This window comes from Pleurodeles waltl, chromosome 9, assembly GCF_031143425.1.
Source record: "Pleurodeles waltl isolate 20211129_DDA chromosome 9, aPleWal1.hap1.20221129, whole genome shotgun sequence".
NCBI classification, from domain to species: Eukaryota; Metazoa; Chordata; class Amphibia; order Caudata; family Salamandridae; genus Pleurodeles; species Pleurodeles waltl.
The window spans coordinates 1090070034-1090092346 of NC_090448.1; the positions used below are offsets into that span (position 1 = coordinate 1090070034).

Below are 22313 nucleotides of genomic sequence, written 5' to 3' on the forward strand. Positions count from 1 at the left end.
GCATCATGTCAGACATGTTGGTTGGGAGGGACTAAGGGAAGGTTTACGATGGGAGGACAGTAGTGCGGAAAGGCCCATTTCGGTTGGGCTAGATGGGGAGGAGGTGGCTGTGCCCGGGCAGTCAAGTGAGGTGGGAGGGAGGGGGACAGGGGGATGGCAGCCAAAGTCGTCAGACTCAAGGGTGCCCATTTTTTTAAAAAATGGCCCACCATGCTTCAATGGAGCGGCAGTGAGGATGAGGACGATAATGAGCCAGGTGTTGGGGGTAGTTGGGGGTTGAGTACCCCATGGGCAGCCGGGCCCTTAAGGTCCCTACCCGCGTTTATGGAGCCCAGTCAGGGAAGGTTGGGGAGGGAATGGTAAGGGCAATGGGTGGAGGAGAGGAGCTGGGGCTGCGGGGGTCATCGGACAGGGTTTTGGAAGAGGTAGGCTCAATCTCCAGGACACCCTGGACTTCGACGAGGATGAGCCAGGCGAGCACATTGAGGCTCGGTCACCCTGGTAGGAAGTGAATGCAGGGCCCGGGGCGGCCGGCCGGATGGCGTCAGCAGGAAGGCGAGGAGGACGGCAGGAGGCTGCGGACGCTCCCACTGGGTGGTGTGGCGGTTTAAGGGTTTTGCGCCCGCCGACGCCCGGGGGAGCAGCGTCAGGGCCCATCAGGTATGCAGGGGGCGAGTGGACCTTTGTCTGCCGGGTGTGAGGTCTGTGTTGGTTGTGGATAGGACCGTGAGCGGGATGAGGTTGCGTGGCGAGTGGAGGGGTCTGACACGAGAAGAAGAAGGGGAACTGGTAGAACACAGGAGTGAATCGGAATAGTGGGAGTGTGGGAAGGAAAGGGGGGTCGCTAATCCTGTCCTTAAGTCGTTTCAGAGTGATAAGCGGTTGCTGGTGCGGCCTGGGGGCCGAAGGAAAGATGGATCTGGTTTTTGAGGAGTGGATGGCTCAGGAGCGCCCCCGTTACTATCTCCAGGTAAGGAGTCGACAAGCTCAATGGTCTTGGTGGCGACTGAGGCAAGAGAGGATTCGGTGTGCCTGGTCAAGGGAGTGTATGTGCAAGACACGGGGTGGCCACTGAGGCCGGGGAAGTAAAAAGTGCGGACGGGGTCGGTCCTAAGGTGGTCGGAGCTGCGGGCGTGAAAGCGACTGGCGACGGGCAACAAGGGGCGCAGACAGCGGGTGGCACGAAGGAGGAGAAGGAAGGGGAACAGGCCTCCAAGCGGGTTAAGTTGCCTTATATGGGCACTGCAAAGCCATTGGGGGCCCATTTGATGCAGGCGACGAGGACAAAATTTGGAAGGGAGAGTACGTTGACGTGTTGAAGTTGCTGCATCAGGAGGTGCGGGCGAAAGAGGGCTCCAAGGAGGAAGAATGGGGGCTTTCTAAGAGGCCAAAGGTGCCGGTTAATATTGAGAAATGGACAGCGGCCTTCTTGATTTTCGCGAGGGTATAGTGTGAGCATTTTCCGGAGCGGGCAGTGGCGCTGTTTAAGTATATGCACATAATTCAGAAGGCTCACCTTAACTACGGGTGGTATGCATGGAGGCAATATGATGAGGAATTTAGGGCCCGCATGGCCGCGGACCGTGAGGTGAAATGGGGTGAGATAGATTCGGACCTATGGCAGCACACTATGGGCCCGGCAAAATTCGGGAAGACGGTTTTCACGGCCAGTGGGTTGCCCATCACATATCAGCCCTTTCAAGAGCGCCCCACCCAAGGAGTGGGGTCCCGGGGCTCCAGCCCAGCTAACTCCAGCCCTACTGGGCCTGGACGCTCCGGCACCTTGCTAGGATTACAACAAGGGCATGTGCACCAGGGAATATTGTAAATTCTGGCATGAATGCTCTAAGTGCGCGGAACGTCACCCCATCACGCATTGTACAGGGACGCAGGGTGCCACCAATACAGGCAGTGCTCAGGGGCAAGGTGGGGGCGGAGGGCAGTCAGCTAGCTAAGGGGGCAGGGATGGCCAGCGACAGCGACAAGGCGTTGCGGGGAAAGGCTCGTACTCCGGTTGAGGTGGACAGACTAGCGGAGTGCTTAGCGTACTATGACAGACAGACAGACGCTGACTTGCTCATACGGGGATTCCGCTGCGGTTTTCATTTGGGGTACGAGGGTCCGCGGGTGCGCCGGTGGGCAGTGAATCTTTGATCCGTTTACAGTAAAGAGGAGGTGGAGCAGCAAAAGTTGGAGAAGGAGGTGCGTGAAGGTCGCATGGCTGGTCCTTTTTCAGAGTGGCCGATGCAGAACCTCATAGTGCCTCCTATTGGTGTTGTGCCTAAGAAGGAATGCGGGCAGTCCAGGTTGATACATCACTTGTCGTGGCCAGAAGGGTCGTCGGTCAACGACTTCATTCCAGAGGTATTAACAAAAGTGTCATATGCGTCACTGGATGTGGCCATCGAAATGGTGGAGGAGTTGGGTCATGGAGCACTAATGGCTAAGACGGACATCAAGTCAGCCTTCCGGCTGCTGCAGGTACATCCGGACGATTTTGAGTTGCTGGGGATCCAATTTCAAGGGTCCTGGTATGTAGACAAGGCGCTCCCAATGGGTTGCTCCAGCAAAGAATTTCCGACATCTTGCGAAGACGTAAGGTTGCTGTGCGTGACATTCAGGTACTGTTGGGGCACTTGAATTTCGCCTGTCGGGTGGTGAGAGCAGGGAGGACTTTTTGTAGGAGACTGGCTTTGGTGTTAACAGGACAGGCGCTTCCACATCATCACGTGCGTTTGAAAGTAGGTGTGCGAGAGGACTTGCGGATGTGAGGCACATTTTTGGAAGCTTTCAATGGGATTCTTTTGAAAGCATGGCAGGGCTGTGATTGGGATGTACAGCTCTTTTCGGATGCTGCGGGGGCAACGGGGTTTGGTATATATTGGGAAGGGCGATGGTGCGCGGAGGAATGGCCTAGTGACTGGAAGAATGGAGGACGCAGCATAGCGTTTTTAGAGCTTTTTCCACTGGTGGTAGCGGTGTGCCTGTGGGGTCAGGAACTCCGGCACTCGCGGGTACTTTTTCGGGTGGATAACATGGCTGTGGTATACGTGGTGAATCGGCAGTCGGCACGGGGTGACCAGGTTTTACAGCTTCTGCGGGTGTTGTGCTGCAATGCTTGAAGCATGATATCTTTTTTAGAGTGAGGCATGTGCCGGGAGTTAACAATGATATCGCTGATGCTTTGTCTCGTTCTCAGTGGAATAGTTTCCATGGATTAGTCATGGCTGTGGACCTGCGCAGGACAATCATGCCTGGGGAGCTATGGAGAATAGGCACAGCAGGATGCTACGGCTGGTATTGAATTCTTTGACGCCGTCTACCAGGCAGGCGTATGCAAAGGCTTGGGAAGAGTTTGTGGGCTCCGGGGCACGGAGATGGGTAAGGCAAGAGGACATGGTTGAAGATGTAGTACAATTCCTTATGGTTTTGATCGAAGAAGGTCAGTCCAGGGTTACGATAGCGGGGAAGTTAGTGGCACTGGGGTTTATGGATAAGCTTTTGTGGGATTATCCTCCATCTGCGGGGGAGTTGGGGCACAGGATTCTGGAAGGGTGGGCGAAAGAAATGGGAAACAAAGGGCGCGTTAGGCGGCCATTGTCTTTGAGTTTGTTGAAAATGCTGTTACCGGTTTTGGGAGTGATTTGCTTCAATGCTTGGGAAGCATTACTTTTCCGCACATTAATGTCTTGGCTGTTTTTTGGGGCCCTGCCGGTTTCCGAATTGCTGGGTTTGGCAGGGTGAGTGGGCATTCAGTGGTGCGAGGTGCGCCCCAGCATGGAAGGAGTTGCTCTGCTAATCAGGAGATCTAAGACGGATCAAAATGGTGTTGGTGCTACGGTTTGTCTTCGACGCAAACTTATAGATCCATTTGTCCAGGGGTTTTGGAGGGTCAGTTGAGGAGGCGGCAGGGACTAGTGAGGGCGCGGTCTTTCGGCACGCGGATGGGAGGGGAGTGACAGCTTTGCAGTTGTTAGCAGTTTTGCGCAAGGTGTTGGCTTACTTGGGGGTGGATGCCGCGCTCTTTGGTACTCATTCCTTTCGGATCGGGGTCACGACGGAAGCAGGAAACAAAGGGTGGGGGTAGAGAGGAGTTGATGGCCTTGGGGAGGTGGAGGTCCGATTGCTTTCAGCGATACTTGAGAGGTCAGGAGGTTTGGGCTTAGTGGTTTGCGGTCTGGCTGGTATATGTGTTCTCATTTTCCTTTTTCCTTTTCTAGGTGTGGTGCTGGGTCCGGAGGCGGCGAACCTTTCCATTTGGTTGATTGGACACTCATTTGTAAAATGGGCACAGAGCCAGGCCCGGAGGACTGTTATTGGAGAGAATTTAGGTTCTGACCTGGCTCGGTACCAGGTCGGATGTTTTGGGAAAGGGGGGATGCGCTGGGGGGAACTTCTGCCTCGCCTGCAAAATTCGGCTGGGAGGGGGCAGTGCCCTGATTTGTTGTGTATCCATTTGGGGAGAACGATTTAGTAGCTACAATCGGGCTTAACCTCATGAAAGCCATGAAGAGGGATTTGCAGGTTCTGGTGACCCAGTGGAAAGGATGTCATGTAGTCTTCACAGCCTTTGTCCCGCGTTGGGTTTGGAGGGGGGCCAGGAAGCCGGGGGCAATACAGAGGGCTAGGTGCAAGCTGAACAAAGAGATGAAGAGTTTTTGTAGTGATTGGGGCTTGACATTTTTAGAGCATGTGTACTTACGCTTTGAGGAGGGATGACGGTGTGCATCTTTCATTTATGGGGACGGAGCTTTATCTCTTACAGTTGAAGGACCAATTGAAAGCTTTCCTGAAGGAGGCCTAATGGGGGGGGGGGCAGAAAAAGACAGTGTCTTTTTCTGGTGGCGGTGACAGCTGCAGGGCAGGTAATAAAAGATCGTGTGTAGGACGGAGATGGCGGGGCAATTCAGGTATTATAGGGGGAAGGAGCATTAGTTGGAGATGGGCAGGCAGGAAACTGCTTGTTAGCGGACAGGTTCAAAAGAAGCGGGTAGGATGGAAAAATTAGGTAGACGGGAGGGGTAAAGGGAAGGCAGGATGAGAGTAGGGAGGGGGAGGGCAGGGTAGGGGAGGAGGAAGGAGGTTGGATAGGTTTGTTCTATGTCTAGTGAGGCTTTAGTTTTGTGAGGCAAAGGCCAAGGTGGGGTTGTTAGGTGCACCTGTTCCAATAAAGCGGCCTTTTACGCACAGAAACAAGTCGTGGTGTTGTTCACTCCTTCCCAATGGGGTCCCGGTGGGGAGGAAGAGGAAGAAAATTAGTTACTTACCTGTAACTGCAGTTCTCCAGTATTGGTATCTTTCATAGATTCACATGCTTGAATCATCCCCGTCGTCGAGGTGGGAGCCTCACGGTAAGTTTAAATACATAAAGCAGTAAGTCAGTAAGTCTAAAACCAGTAGGCCTCAGTAGGCCTTATAGGCTATTTTACAGTCTATCCACTTTGTTTTGTGAAAAGACCCAAACTTCAGTGTCAACCAATCAGGATTAAGCCCCTCCCAAACACTCCCACCAGAGGCTGAATTCCCTCAGATTTTCTAGTAGACGTGTGAAGTTTAATATCTGTATAATAGGGGAGCCTCTGAGGGGAGGAGGGTGGGTCGCATGTGAATCTATGAAAGATACCAATACTGGAGACCTGCAGTTACAGGTAAGTAACTAATTTTCTTCTCCAGTATTGGATCTTTCATAGATTCACATGCTTGAATCATTAATAACGAGCAGTAATGTTTGAGAATTAGCAAATTAATTTGAGTGTCATTTTATCGTAATTCTCTAAGTGATCTCAATCATGTTAGTATACATTTATTTATATATATATATATATATATATATATATATATATATATATATATATATATATATCTATATATCTATATCTATATAAGAATAATAGAAAAAACATGTATGGCAGAAAATTATGATACAATATGTGTTGTTGTTGTTTTGAGGTCTACAACATGTTAACACAATATGAAAAAGCGTTGATCTTACGACTAATTTGAAGCAAAATCTTAGAGTAAGCCACACTGTGATATAAAATTAGATACTAACAAGACTGAGAAACAATATCGAACATACCTTGAGTGTGGTGGTGGGATGTGTAAGACGCTCACCTTAACGAAATAAATGCCTCAGCACTGCCTGTCCCACTGCTGTATCAACGTTACTAGTTTCCTCGAGACAATAGTGCTTTGTAAACGTATGCTGGCTAGACCATGTGGCCGCTCTGCAGATGCTATGTAGTGGCACCCCAGCAAAGAGTGCAGCTGAAGTGGCTACCAATCTTGTAGAATGGGGTCTCACCTTGCTGTGGAGCGGTTTACCAGTTTTTGCATGGCAGAATTGAATTGCCAGGCCCATCCATCTGGCTATAGTCTGTTTGGACACCGCATGTCCCTTTCTCGTTCCGCCAAATGCAACAAATAATTGGTCAGACTGGCGGATGACTTGTGTTTTCTGTAAGTAAAACTTTAGACACCTTTTTATATCCAGGGAATGTAATGTCTTTTCGGCTATCGTTTGTGGATTTGGAAAAAAGGTTTTCAAGATGACTGGTTCATTCAAGTGAAACGTTGAGGGAACTTTCGGGATGAACTTAGGATTTGCTCGTAGGATCACACCGGAATTTGTAAATTGGAGGAAAGGCTGTTTGACAGTGAAAGCCTGAATGTTGCTGACTCTTTTGGCTGAAGTAAGAGCTAGTAGTAACGCTGTTTTCCATGAGATGAATTTTAGATTGGCTCTGTGGATCGGCTCAAAGGGAGCTTTCATGAGCTGCATTAATACAACATTCAGGGACCATAACGGCAGAGGTTTTCGAACTGGTGGGAAAACACGAAAAAGGCCTTCATTAATTGTTTGACAATTCTTGTGGAGCATAATGAGACCATGTGTGGTGATTTACGGTACCTCGAGATTGCTGCCAGATGCACTCGAATGGAGGAATATGAAAGTCCTGACTTCGCCAAGAGCAAGAGATATGGAAGTATCTGCTCTGGAGGAGCGGAAAAGGGATGTATACCTTCTGCTGCACACCATATACAAAAACGTTTCCATTTAAGTCTATAGGTTTTGTTGGTAGTGTCAGCTCTAGCGTTTGCTAAGATGTCTCTACATTCCGAGGAAATGTTGAGATTTAGATACTCATTGTATTCAGGAGCCAAGCCGTCAAATGAAGAGATGACGGATCTGGATGCCTGACTTGTCCCTGGTGCATCGTCAAGAGAGTCGGACTCTGTCTGAGTTGCACATGTGGCTGTTCGGAGAGCATTAGGAGCTCCGTGTACCAGACCTGTCTGGGCCATCTGGGAGCTATGAATAGGAGGCGACACCCCTCCGTCTTTATTTTGTTGATGACTCTCGGAATGAGTGGGATCGGAGGAAAAGCGTAGGCATAGACCCCGGACCATCTAATCGAAAACGCATTCCCCCATGAACCTTTCTGGGTAAGCCAACTTGCGTAATACTGGCATTTCTTGTTCTCGAGTGTGGCAAATAGGTCGAGGTTTGGTTTGCCCCATAAGAGAAAAAGTCGATTGAGAAGTTTCTGGTCTAGCTCCCACTCGTGATAAGGTATCACTGTCCTGCTCAGGGTGTCTGCCAGAACGTTGGTTTGTCCTGGCACATGCTCCGCTTTGAGAGAAATATTGTGCTTGATGGCCCATGTCCAGATTTCTTGAGCTAGCTGCGAGAGTTGTAGGGATCTCGTGCCTCCTTGCTTGTTTAGATAAAACATGCTGGCTGTGTTGTCCGTCCTCATTAAGACGCTTGAATTTTGTAGTTTTGGCAAGAAAGCTTTTAGAGCTAAGTTTATCGCTTTGAGTTCTAGGTAATTGATGTGGAGTTGAACCTCTTTTGCATTCCAGGATCCGCTGATTTGCAGGTCCTGGCAGTGTGCACCCCATCCTTCGAGAGAGGCATCCGTTGTTACTACGTAACTGGGTGTTTGATGAAGGAATGTAAGTCCGTTTGACAAATTGGTTAGTGTCGCCCACCACCTCATGGTGTTCTGCATTAGAGGTGTTATGCGAATCCTGTCTTCGAACAAACCGTTTACCTGGGTCCACTGTATGTCCAATTGCTCTTGCAGGGGTCGCATATGGAGCCTGCAGTCTGGGACTAGCGGAATACAAGATGAGATCATCCCTAGCAATGATTTGTAGATGCGGACTGAAACGAACGTTTTTGTAGAGAGTCTGCGTGCTAAGGAGGTTAGTTTTTATTTCCTCTTGTGAGACGGGTACGCCTTGCTGTGGACCATGTCTAGTATTGCTCCTAAGAAGTTTAATACTTGTCTGGGGTGAAGCTGAGACTTTTGGTAGTTGACGACAAACCCCAGGCTGTTTAACAATTGAAGGCAATACGAAATATGACGTATCACTTGCGGCTTTGAGGGTGCCTTTATGAGCCAGTCGTCCAAGTAAGGAAAAACCTGGATACCCGACTGGCGGAGATGCGCTGCTACCGGAGCTGACATTTTTGTGATGATTCTGGGGGCCGATTTGAGACCGAATGGGAGAACTCGAAATTGGAGGTGCATTCCACCCAGTCTGAACCTGAGGAATTTGCGGTGGTTGCGGTATATGGGAATATGAAAGTAAGCATTCTGGAGGTCTAGGGATGCCATCAGATCTCCAGCATTTAAAAGACGCAGGACATCCTGAAGTGTTACCATCCTGAACGACTGTTTCTTTAGAAACTTGTTTAGCGCTCTTAAGTCCAGGATGGGGCACCAGTCCCCGGAGGGTTTCTTTACGAGAAATAAGCGGGAATAGAATCCTCTGCTGTTCTGAGAAAAAGGGACTGGCTCTATTGCTCCTTTGCCCAGAATCACTTTTACTTCCTTGAGGAGTTGGTTCATCCTCGGGGCGGTGGGCCAGATGGAGGAACAGTTGGTGGTGTTTGCGTGAATTCCAGAGTATGACCTCTGGCCACTATATCGAGCACCCATCTGTCTGATGTTATAGCCGTCCATTGAAGGAAATAGGAAGTGATGCGACCTCCAACCCTCGATATTTGTGGGGGGAAGAATGCTGGAATGACTAGCGGGTCATTGTTTTCTGCCCGTATCTCTTCCTCGGGCAGTGCCTCTTCCTCTAGTTGGATGTTTATAAGCTGCGGCCGGTGGTAACCTGTAATGCTGCTGTTGCTGGTGGTACTGGTGTGGTGATCCTGTGGAGGAAAACTGATACTGGGATCTGTACTGTTGGTATCCCCCTCGAAAGGAGTAACTTCCTCTTCCCTTTGCTCCACAAAAAGGTTGCTTTTTATATTGAAGGGTACCTAGAGATTTTGCCGTATCCGTATCCGTTTTGATGGCCTGTAACATGTCGTCAACATGTTTCCCAAACAAACTCTCACCATCAAAAGGCATGTCGAGAACGCGACTCTGGACCTCCGGTCGAAATTATGTAGCCTTTAGCCATCCTTGCCTGCGCAAGACTACTGCGCCAGCCAATTGCCTGAACCCAGTTAAAGAAATGTCTATTGTGCTGTCTATAATCTCTGCGGCAACCCTTTCTCCCTCCTGCAACACCTTTTTTGCTTCCACCTTGACATCCTCTGGCAGGAGATCCAAGAAAGCAGACATGTCTGCCCACATTTGGCGATCATATCTTCCCAGGATGGTGAGGGAGTTAGCCGCCTTAACTGTGACCGCTGCTACAGAGGAGATTTTTTTACCAATGTTGTCTAATCTCCTCCCCTCCTTGTCTGGGGGAGATCCTATAGGCGTGGATTGGTTTCTGGAACGTCGCTGCACTGCCTGTGATATTACTGAATCAGGTTTTGGCTGTGACACTAAACAGGCCGGAGAATCATCCGGGGCCTTGTACTTCTTCTCTAGCCTTGGCATTTGTGAAGGCACTGTTGCAGGATTCTTCATTGCCTTCAAGCCTTCCTGCCATAAGAAATCTACTATGGGTATCGCTCTTACCGATCTCTTTGATGGTTCTTTGAAGTAGTAAAGAAAGCACTCTGTTTCATGAGAGACAATTGAAAGGCCAAAACGCTTTGCCGCTCTCTCTATCAGATTATGAAAACCTCCTATGTCTTCTGGAGGCGAACCTACTGGACCTGCTGGAGGTGGAGATGGTGTGGGGACGAGATAATCATCCCATTCACTAGTCACAGAATCTCTTAGCTCACCCTCTTCTCTTTCGTCGTCTGATGAGGGATGAGCTTCCTGCGTTTGGCTAGTTAATGGTATGCTAGCCTGTGGTGTTTCTGGAAGACTAGTAGTCTGGGTTTGACGAGGTGTCTGGTAGCTTTCAGGTCAAGGTGGCGTGGTCTGCGTTGATGGTGGAAACCTATAGTAGTCATTGAGCATGTATTGTAGGTCCGCCACTAGTGTGCTAGGCATGGAGAGGGGCGATTGTTGCTCTGCCTGTGGGTAGGATGTTGAAGCATAACTAAGCTGGTAATGTTGTTCGTCTTCGTCATCAAAATCCTGGCACTTGACATGGAGTTGAGACGGGCTACTCCCTGCCCAAACATTCCCTCGTTTTGGGAGTATGCGTCATCATCATCATCATCTAAGAGATGTTGTGGGGGTATGGCAATACCTTGCTTGGGGAGGTATGCATTGGCAGAATATCAGAAACTTTTTCCCCCATGGTGATAAGTGAAAGTGGTAAGAACCTGGTTGAGTCGTCATGAGGATAAGGCAGATTAGTTGATGATTGGTGCAGTGGAGTACCCAGGAGGGTCGATGGTCTATACATTGCCAGTGCTGTGGACGATAGGCTCGCCGACGGTTCCCTCGTCGACAGTTCCCTCGTCGACGCTTCCGTCGTTGACGGTGTATTTGTCGACGGGTCCTTCGTTGACGGGTCCTTTGTCGATGGGCCCTTCGTCAACGGGCTCTTCATCAACGGGCTCTTCATCGACGGGCCCTTCATCGACGGGCCCTTCCTGGACGGATCCTTTGTCAGCGGTTCCTTCGTCGACAGTGTCTTCGTCGACCGTTGTTTCGTCAACGTATCCTCTGTAGGTGCTGTCGTCGGCGGTGTCTTCTTAACCTCATTGAGAGGTGCTTCCGAGACGGGAGTGCCCTGGTCGATTGGTGGACCCAGGAAGCCTCCGCTGTCGACGATGTGTTTGCCGACGAAGCCTTTTTAAATATTTTTGCCGTAATTATCGTCGTCGGCGATAACGGCGACGACGTCATGATCATCGGTGAGACCGCCGTTGTGAACATCGACGACACTGTCGTAGATGTCACCATCGACACCGTCGACGACGGGTGTTTTTTCCCTGAAGAGACTTTTTCCGGCTCTTTCTGGGGTGACAGAGACAGGGATGTCTATTTTGAGGTACTTTTCCTATGTAAAGGCGTAGTAGGCTCTGAATGAACCTTTTTTGGCAAATTGTTGTGTGTCTCTGAATGGGAAACATCCTTTTTTGTCTCATTAGAGACTTGCTTTTATCTTTTTGCCCATCTTCCTTTGTGGCTCATCAGGCACTCTCCCTCTCTCACCTGTTCTTTTCTGAGGGTGAGAAGCATGAGATGACGCTTCACTTTCGTCTGAGGAAAGGTGCTCCGTGGCTTTCTGCTTCTGCAGCCATAAGAGAAGTCTACCCTCACGGTCCTTGAGGGTTTTTTGACTAAAGGTGCGACAGATCTCACCTTGTGGTCTGGATGGAGGCAGTAGATGCATTTCTTGTGGGGGTCATCAACATGTAGTCTCTTCTTCCCACAACTGTCACAGTCTCTGAACAGACCCTTTTTTGTCTTTTCAGACATGATAAAGCTGTAAAGATAGTTTCCTGAGAGAAACAATTTTCAGTCAGAAATAAAGTAAACTGAGCAGAGCTCAGGGAGACTCCCTTCACACGACGTGCAGTAGAAAATCTGAGGGAATTCAGCCTCTGTTGGGAGTGTTTGGGAGGGGCTGACTCCTGATTGGTTGACACTGAAGTTTGGGTCTTTTCACAAAACAAAGTGGATAGACTGTAAAATAGCCTATAAGGCCTACTGAGGCCTACTGGTTTTAGACTTACTGACTTACTGCTTTATGTATTTAAACTTACCGTGAGGCTCCCACCTTGACGACAGGGATGATTCAAGCATGTGAATCTATGAAAGATCCAATACTGGAGAATGAGGAGTTCCCCCCCGGGGGTTATTGGGAAGGGAGGTACGGCCCACGACGCGGTTGGGCGTCCGGGGTGCCAGTTAGACGTGGGTGGGGTCCGAATATAGCTGGACATTTTGCGCTCTTGGTCACCATTTTGTGTAAGGTGACCTGGTGGCCGGAGCTAGTTAGCTGGGTGACAGTTTTTCCCCCTCCCCCCCATTTTTCTCAGAATTTATAGTTTGGGGTGGTTTTTGGATGCAGGTCGGCTTGTTGGAGCAGGTGCGTGCTGTAGGGGGTAGGTTGTCGCTTTGGACAGGTGCAGGCCGGGCGGTGACAGCTGCAGGGCAGGTAATAAAAGCTTGTGTGGAGGATGGAAATGGCAGGGCAATTCAGGTGTTATAGGGGGAAGGAGCATTAGTTGGAGATGAACAGGCAGGAAACTGCTCATTAGCGGACAGGTTCAAAAGAAGCGGGTAGGACGGGAAAAATTAGGTAGACCTGAGGGGTAATGGGAAGGCAGGACTAGAGTAGGGAGGGGGAGGGTGGGCTAGGGGAGGGGGAAGGAGGTTGGATAGGATTGTTCTATGTCTAGTGAGGCTTTAGTTTTGTGAGGCAAAGGCCAAGGTGGGGTTAATTGTTAGGTACACCTGTTCCAATAAAGCGGCCTTTTACACACAGAAACAAGTCGTGGTGTTGTTCACTCCTTCCCAATATATACATCTTTGTGTGGAGCGTATTCTGCCAGTGGTATGAATTTGCGGCAGTGTCTTTCAATGGTATTTGTAACCACTCGGGAGAGTAAAGAAAACCTTTGCAATTTCCTTGGAGGGATGTTTTTCAGATGCATTACTTTTCTGCTCTTGACAACAGTGTGTAGTGAGTGGCACCCTGTACACTAGCCCTTTGGCATTATGCAGGGTCACTGGCATTATCTGGCAAGAAAAGTCCAGTTATGCATATTTTGTTCTTTTTGACTGGAATGTTACCCCACATGCATACTTTGTTTTATCATTACCTTTGTAGGTGAACCATATTTTGGCTTGTGGAATTTGTTGTTTCACTACTGGTAGTGTGAGCGTAGCTGGACTTCGATCCCTCCCATGGGAACTTTTAATAAGGCTCCCACTTCTGCTTCCCAGGTCTTCCTTGCCATGTTCTTGCAATGAGGTGTCACTCTCATTTCTGTTCTCCAGCAGGTCAGCCTGTGAAATGGACCATGCAGCATCATTTGGAAGTTAATCTTTATCAAGCTTTCATCAATATTGTATCACACTATCCTAAACAAAACTCTTTATTAGATGGAGGGTTAAATTCCAAGAGAGTAAATATAAACCAGTAATTCTAAATTACAAGGAACCCATAAACATGAGTGCTGGCTCAACAAGTAACATTTGCCTCTGTGGAAAACAGGAGCTACAAACAAGCTCACAACAAAGATGTGTGGAAGGGGAGTAGAAGGTGCAAACAGGCTGGTGAGAAGACCGAACATCCCAAGCAGAGGGGAAGTGACATCCCACTCTGCTTCGAGACATTTTGAGGCAGGGCTGGATGGTTGCCTCAATGCATGGGCAGACGATGCAACACCTATAAGACTGCAGTATATGCTCTGCCTGAGCACTGAGAAAAAGTTTGTTCCCTCGTGCAATGACTATGTGCAAATAGCTGGAAAGGATGATGGCGCTGAATTAGGGACCATTAACAAAGAGGCAACAGAGGTGGGGCTCACAGAGATTAAAGGCTGCACCTTTGCAAAGCAAGTAAAGGCAGATCAGAGTAAGACAGCAATTTCAAAGTGGTGTCAGTAGCAATGCTATCTTGCAGTTCCCCTAGAATAAGGCAAAAAGGGTGGAGGAGGAGGCGAAGGAGGATATTGGGAGTGTGTAGCCTGGGTCATGGCATTACCATTCCAACAAGTTTGGAGAGTGTCATGACGCTCACCCTCATTAATTTATGCACTTTTACCTGTTAATGCTGTCCTGGAGTTAAAATTGTAAATCACTCTCTCAAACTTTCTTAAAAGATTTGTTGTATTGTAAATGTATCATTAACTATTTTGTTTAACTTTGTGTTGTCAATTTCCTTTTTGCAGTTTGCTTTTTCAAAATATTATGTTTATGCTATGTATGAAAGAATTAAAAAGAAAATAAAAAACAATTTTGATATTCAATTATTTATTTTTTTACAATTTTGTACCAAATCTTGAATATGTATATATATATATATATATATATATATATATATATATATATATATATATATATATATATAGTTATATGTGAGTATGTGTATAGATATTGTTAAATTAATTAACAATTACAGCTTTCTGTACAACAGCTGGTTTTATTTTAAGTTATTTAAGAAAGATAAATGCAGGGTTTTACAGATATAGTAATTTGCAATAATTAAATAAATACTTGATGTAATTTATATTGTAAGAGTAATTTAATGTATTAAAAATGATACTTTTTACAATTACGTGTTTTTTCTACTTTATTTTTTTATCACACATAAAAGTACATATTTTATGTTTCGAAGGAGCAAGCTATAATACATTAAATATGTTTTAAAGGAAATTAAACTTTTACTTTGAATAAAGAAAGTATCACTTATAAAACATTTACATATATTCTAATATTAATATTTTGATATTCTTGCTCACTATTGTGATGGGTTTTTTGGTTAAGTCGATTGCTATGTTTTAAAATATTATATTATCCATTTTTTGTAGTAGGTTTTGTTACACTTACTATATTTTTCCATCACTATTTTAATACACATTTTTTTGTACTTTATGTTATAGTCATGTAAGTCAAGATATTTGACATTGATATTTTACATAGACATTTTGACAGCACAAGTAGCTATTGATATGATTGTACCATATGTGCCTTTTCCAGTCTGCCCATGTGGCGGGTGAGAGGGACCACAGCAAAGGTTTACAACTGCAAGGGTACATACTGCACATATTAAAAAGTGCTTGTTATTCAATTGTAAGCACAAATGCTCCAAATGCAATGACAAGTCAATTAGTACAACACTACAGTGTACCTACAGGTGCATACACAGGCACTGGCAGGGCAACTGCGAGAGTGGTGTCTGGAAAAGGCTCATACTCTAGTTAGCTTACACAGAATAAGGAGTTGACTGGCCCACTATCTAGACCTAGAGGGGCAGCAATGATTAAAGGTGATTTTAGGTCTGGACTCCAGATACCAGGAAGGGGGCAAAGAATTGGACATCTATGAGGTGGTCAAGTAAAACTACAAATGTACATAAGGGAAAGCAGGATGACAACTCTGGTCTAAATGAGCTGGCAAAATTCAGGATTAAACAAGAATTGGCAAAGCCAATAGGTCTGGCCTATGTGTTTTAGCCATGTTGTTCACCAGTGTGCCTTCTGTTCGTTTTAGCCATGTTGTTCACCAGTGTGCCTTCTGTTCAGCACAGAGTGGAATACACTGGCGTGGCTTAAAGTAGAGTGGTCTGGTGTAGAGTGCCTTGGCGTAGAGTTGCAGAGTATAGTGACGTAGAGTGCAGTGACACTGAATTCAGTGCTGTACAATGCAGCGTTTTAGAATGCAGTGGCATAGATTAGAGTGGTGCATAGTAGAGTGCTGTGGTGCAGAGTGGAGTGGTGCAGAGTTGAGAGGCAAAGACTGGAGTGGCTCAAAGCAGGGTGGCGCAGATTGGAATAGCGCAAAGTAGAATGGCGCAGAGTAGATTGGTGCAGAGTAGAGTGGCATGGAGTGCAGTGGCACAGAATGGGGCAGAGTAGAGTAGCATAGAGTGCAATAGAGTGCAGTTGCATAGAGTGCAGTGATGTAGAATGGAGTAGTGCAGAGGAGTGTGGCACAGAGTGCAGTGGTATAGAGTGGCATAGAGAGCAGTGGAGCAGAGCACAGAGATGCAGAGTAGAGTGCAGCGGTGTCGAGTGCAGTGACATTAAGTGCTGTTGTGTAGGGTGCACCGGCATGGAGTGCAGTGGTTAAGAATAAAGTAGAGTGGAGTAGTGCAAAGTGGAGCAGAGTGGTGTAGAGTGCAGTGACATAGAGCAGATTGTTTCAGAGTAGAGTGAAGTGGCATAGAGTGGAGCGGTGCAGGGTAAGAAGATATGTTACTTACCTGTAACTGCAGTTATACAGTATTGGTATCTTCAATAGATTCTCGTAGACTCATATGCTTGACTCATTCCCCTTCGTCGAAGTGGTAAAGCAGTATGTAGGATTATAATAAGCTATAATGGCACTAGGCCATGAGGTTACTAGTCTAGCTATGTCTTTGTTAAAAAGGACCAAACGTAAACAATGACCAATCAGGTGTAGTAGGCACCTTTAGAACTCTCCAGAGAGAGGAAGAATCCCTCCGATTTTCAAGCACAAGTAGGAATAACATCCCTAGATGTAAGGAGAGGAGGAGGGTGGGTCGCAGGTAAATCTATGAAAGATATCAATACTGGATAACTACAGTTACAGGTATGTAACTTATTTTCTTATCCAGTATTGGATCTTTCATAGATTCACATGCTTGAAACAGAAAAGCAAGCTATATTGTAGGTTATGTAAATACCTTTAGAGAATGGTGGGTAAGAAAGAATACATTTTCATAGGAAACCATACCCAATAATCTCTATGCTTCTTCAGAGATATCTATCTATCTATCTATCTATCTATATATATATGTATATATATACACATATATATATATATATATATATATATATATATATATATATATATATATATGTATGATATATGGAAAATGTTACTTACCCACGATGGCGGAAAGAAAACAATCTAAGATGGAGTCGACGCCCATGCGCAATGGAGCCGAAAGGGGCGGAGTCCCTCGATCTCGTGACTCGAAAAGACTTCTTCGAAGAAAAACAACTTGTAACACTCTGAGCCCAACACTAGATGGCGGGATATGCACAGCATGTGTATCTGCAGCTACACATGCCATCGAACATATATGTATATATAAATATATATATATATATAAATATATGGAAAATTTCACTTACCCAGTGTACATCTGTTCGTGGCATGAGACGCTGCAGATTCACATGCTGTGCATATCCCGCCATCTAGTTTTGGGCTCGGAGTGTTACAAGTTGTTTTTCTTCGAAGAAGTCTTTTCGAGTCACGAGATCGAGGGACGACTCCCCTTTCGGCTCCATAGCGCTTGGGCATCAGCTCCATCTTAGATTGTTTTCCCCGCAGAGGGTGAGGTAGGAGTTGTGTATATAGTAATAGTGCCCATGCAATGGAGTAAGTATGTATGTATATAATGTGTCTAAAAGTGATATATATATTTACAAATTTAAAAATGTACAAGTTTATTTTTATTAACTTATAACGGCTACAGGCTCCTGGGGAGGTGGGAGGGCGCATGTGAATCTGCAGTGTCTCATGCCACGAACAGATGTACACTGGGTAAGTGACATTTTCCGTTCGATGGCATGTGTAGCTGCAGATACACATGCTGTGCATTGACTAGTAAGCAGTTATCTCCCCAAAAGCGGTGGTTTTGCCTGTAGGAGTTGAAGTTGTTTGAAATAATGTTCGTAATACTGCTTGTCCTACTGTGGATTGTTGTGTTGTTAACACATCCACACAGTAATGTTTAGTGAATGTATGAGGCGTAGACCATGTGGCTGCCTTAGAGATTTCTGTCATTGGTATATTTCCTAGAAAGGCCATGGTAGCGCCTTTCTTTCTAGTGGAGTGTGCCTTTGGTGTAATAGGCAGTTCTCTTTTTGCTTTAACATAACAGGTTTGAATACACTTAACTATCCATCTGGCAATGCCTTGTTTGGATATTGGATTTCTTGCATGAGGTTTTTGAAAAGCTACAAACAATTGTTTTGTTTTGCGAAATTGTTTGGTTCTATCAATGTAATACATTATTTCTCTTTTTATATCTAATGTATCTAATGCTCTTTCAGCTACAGAGTCTGGTTCTGGAAAAAAAACTGGGAGTTCCACTGTTTGATTTAAGTGGAAAGGTGATATATCTTTTGGTAAGAATTTTGGATTTGTGCGTAGAACCACTTTATGTTTGTGTATTTGTATAAAGGGTTCCTGTATAGTAAAGGCTTGTATTTCAATTACTCTTCTAAGAGATGTGATAGCTATTAGGAAGGCTACTTTCCATGTTAAGTATTGCATCTCACAAGAGTGCATGGGTTCAAATGGTGGACCCATGAGTCGTGTTAATACAATATTGAGGTTCCACGAAGGAACTGGTGGTGTTCTTGGGGGAATGATTGTTTTTAGACCCTCCATAAATGCTTTTATGACTGGGATTCTTAATAGTGATGAAGAATGTGTAATTTGTAGATAGACAGAAATTGCTGTGAGGTGTATTTTAATGGATGAAAAAGCTAATTTAGACTTTTGTAAGTGTAGTAAGTAGCTTACAATGTTTTCTGTGGACGCGTGTAATGGCTGAATTTGATTATTATGACAGTAATAAACAAATCGTTTCCATTTATTTGCGTAGCAATGTCTTGTAGTAGGTTTTCAAGCCTGTTTGATGACCTCCATGCATTCTTGTGTAATGTTTAGATGTCCAAATTCTAAGACTTCAGGAGCCAGATTGCTAGATTGAGCGATGCTGGATTCAGGTGTCTGATCTGTTGTTTGTGTTGAGTTAACAGATCGGGTCTGTTTGGTAGCTTGATATGAGGCACTACTGACAGGTCTAGTAGTGTTGTGTACCATGGTTGGTGTGCCCAAGTTGGTGCTACTAGTATTAGTTTGAGTTTTATTTTGACTCAATTTGTTTACTAGATACGGAAGGAGTGGGAGAGGGGGAAAAGCGTAAGCAAATATCCCTGACCAACTCATCCATAACGCATTGCCCTTGGATTGAGGGTGTGGGTACCTGGATGCGAAGGTTTGGCATTTTGCGTTTTCTTTTGTTGCGAATAGGTCTATTTGCGGTGTTCCCCAGTTTTGGAAGTAGGATTGTAGTATCTGGGGATGAATTTCCCATTTGTGGATATGTTGGGGATCTCGACTGAGATTGTCGGCTAACTGGTTTTGAATCCCTGGTATGTACTGCGCTATTAGGTGAATGTGATTGTGAATTGCCCAATGCCAAATCTTTTGTGCTAAGAGACACAGCTGTGATGAGTGTGTCCCTCCCTGTTTGTTTAGGTAATACATTGTTGTCATGTTGTCTGTTTTGACAAGAATGTGTTTGTGGGCTATTAGTGGTTGAAATGCTTTCAATGCTAGAAACACTGCTAGTAGTTCTAGTTGATTTATATGAAGTTGTTTTTGCTGAGTGTCCCATTGTCCCTGGATGCTGTGTTGGTTGAGGTGTGCTCCCCACCCTACCATGGAAGCATCTGTTGTGATTACGTATTGAGGCACTGGGTCTTGGAAAGGCCACCCTTGATTTAAATTTATAGGATTCCACCATTGAAGCGAGGTGTGTGTTTGGCGGTCTATCAACACTAGGGGGGTCATTCCCACTTTGGCGGGCGGCAGAGGCCGCCCGCCAAAGTTCCCCCGTCGAAAGACCGCTCCGCGGTCAAAAGACCGCGGGGTAATTTCGACTTTCCCGCTGGTCCGGCGGGCGACCGCCAAAAGGGCGCCCGCCGGCCCAGCAGGAGAGACCCTGCAACAAGGAAGCCGGCTCCGAATGGAGCCGGCGGAGTTGCAGGGGTGCGATGGGTGCAGTGGCACACGTCGCGATTTTCACTGTCTGCAAAGCAGACAGTGAAAATCTTTATGGGGCCCTGTTAGGGGGCCCCTGCACTGCCCATGCCAGTGGCATGGGCAGTGCAGGGGCCCCACGACACCCATTCCCGCCATCCTGTTTCTGGCGGTGAAAACCGCCAGAAACAGGCTGGCTGGAAGGGGGTCGGAATCCCCATGGTGGCGCTGCAAGCAGCGCCGCCATGGAGGATTCCCTGGGCCAGGGGAAAACCGGTGGGAAACCGCTGGTTCCCCTTTTCTGACCGCAGCTTTACCGCCGCGGTCAGAATAGCCCTGGAAGCACCGCCAGCCTGTTGGCGGTGCTTCTGCTGCCCTCCGCCCTGGTGGTCAGAGACTGCCACGGTTGGAATGAGGGCCCAGATCTTGAAGTTGACCCTGTGCTTGTGTCCATCGTATTGCTAGGCACTGCTGTAAGGGCCGCATGTGTAATCTTGCGTTTGGGACAATGGCTATGCATGAAGACATCATGCCTAGAAGTTTCATCACCAATTTCACCTGATATTGTTGGTTTGGGTGCACACTTTGTATTACGTTTTGGAATGCTTGTACCCTTTGTGGACTTGGAGTGGCAATCCCCTTGTTTGTGTTGATTGTTGCTCCTAAGTATTGTTGTATTTGACACGGTTGTAAGTGTGATTTTAGGTAGTTTATTGAGAACCCTAGTTTGTGAAGGGTTTCTATGACGTATTTTGTGTGTTGAAGACACTGTTTCTGAGTGTTGGTTTTTATTAAACAATCGTCTAGATACGGGAATACGTGTATGTGCTGTCTTCTGATATGTGCAGCTACTACTGCAAGGCATTTTGTAAATACTCTTTGTGCTGTTGATATCCCGAATGGTAACACTTTGAATTGGTAATGTTCTCCTGGGATTACAAACCCTAAGTATTTCTTGTGTGAAGGATGTATGGGTATATGGAAGTAAGCATCCTTGAGGTCTAATGTTGACATGTAGTCTTGTTGTTTGAGCAAGGGAATCACGTCTTGAAGTGTTACCATGTGAAAGTGATCTGATTTGATGTAAAGATTTAGGCCCTCATTCCGACATTGGCCGGCGGCGGTCGCCGCCGGCCTGTCGGGGGCCGCCAGAATACCGTTCCGCGGTCGAAAGACCGCGGCGGTAATTCTGACTTTCCCGCTGGGCTGGCGGGCGGCCGCCTTCAGGCCGCCCGCCAGCCCAGCGGGAAAGAGGCTTCCACGATGAAGCCGGCTCGGAATTGAGCCGGCGGAGTGGAAGCTGTGCGACGGGTGCAGTTGCACCCGTCGCGTATTTCACTGTCTGCGCAGCAGACAGTGAAATACATTTAGGGGCCCACTGACGGGGGCCCCTGCAGTGCCCATGCCAGTGGCATGGGCACTGCAGGGGCCCCCAGGGGCCCCACGACCCCCCCTACCGCCATCCGGTTCCCGGCGGGAGAACCGCCGGGAACTGGATGGCGGTAGGGGGGGTCGGAATCCCCTCGGCGGCGCAGCTAGCTGCGCCGCCTTGGAGGATTCCAATGGGCGGCGGTACACTGGCGGGAGACCGCCAGTGTTGCCGGTCCGACCGCGGCTTTACCGCCGCGGTCGGAATGCCCATTGGAGCACCGCCGGCCTGTCGGCGGTGCTCCCGCGGTCCTCCGCCCTGGCGGTCATAGACCGCCAGGGTTGGAATGACCGCCTTAGTGTTCTGAGATCTAAGATGGGTCTTAGAGTTTTGTCCTTTTTTGGTATTAGAAAATACAGGGAATATACACCTGTTCCTTTCTGATGGTTGGGTACTAGTTCTATTGCCTCTTTTTGTAACAACGCTTGGACTTCTAGTTGTAATAGATCCAAGTGCTGTTTGGACATGTTGTGTGTTCTTGGAGGCACATTTGGTGGCAATTGTAGGAATTCTATGCAATAACCATGTTGGATAATGGCTAGGACCCACGAGTCCGTAGTTATTTCTTCCCAATTTTTGTAATAATCTGTGAGTCTCCCCCCCACTGGTGTTATGTGTTGGGGATTTGTGACATTGAAGTCACTGTTTAGTTTGTGGGGTCTTTGGACTTTGGAATTTCCCTCTGGTTTTGTTTAGGGAACTGTCCACCTCTATTTTGTCCCCGAAACCCTCCTCTTTGATACTGGCCCTGGTATGTGGGTCTGGCCTGTGAGGTTGAGGGTTCTGTGTTTTGGGCTCGAAACCCCCCCTCTAAAGTGTGGCTTCCTAAAGGTGCCTCTGCTCTGTGGGGAGTAGAGCGCGCCCATGGCTTTGGCCGTGTCAGTGTCCTTCTTTAACTTCTCTATAGCTGTATCCACCTCCGGCCCAAACAACTGTTGTCCATTAAAGGGCATATTAAGCACAGCCTGCTGGATCTCTGGCTTAAATCCAGAGGTTCGTAGCCATGCGTGTCTCTGAATAGTGACCACTGTGTTTACAGTTCTGGCGGCTGTGTCCGCTGCGTCCATCGCCGATCGTATCTGGTTGTTGGAGATACTTTGGCCCTTCTCCACCACTTGCTGTGCACGCTTTTGAAACTCCTT

General features: G+C 47.1%; 1 protein-coding gene across 1 annotated transcript in view; it reads right to left on the reverse strand.

Annotated features, from left to right (window-relative positions):
• SPTBN5 (spectrin beta, non-erythrocytic 5) overlaps window positions 1-22313 on the reverse strand; it is a 1780873-nt gene that overhangs the window by 1527065 nt on the left and 231495 nt on the right. Inside the window, exon 13 of the mRNA XM_069208774.1 lies at window positions 13094-13280. Within this exon, the coding sequence (XP_069064875.1) occupies window positions 13094-13280 (187 nt within the window). The remainder of the gene's footprint in view (window positions 1-13093; window positions 13281-22313) is intronic.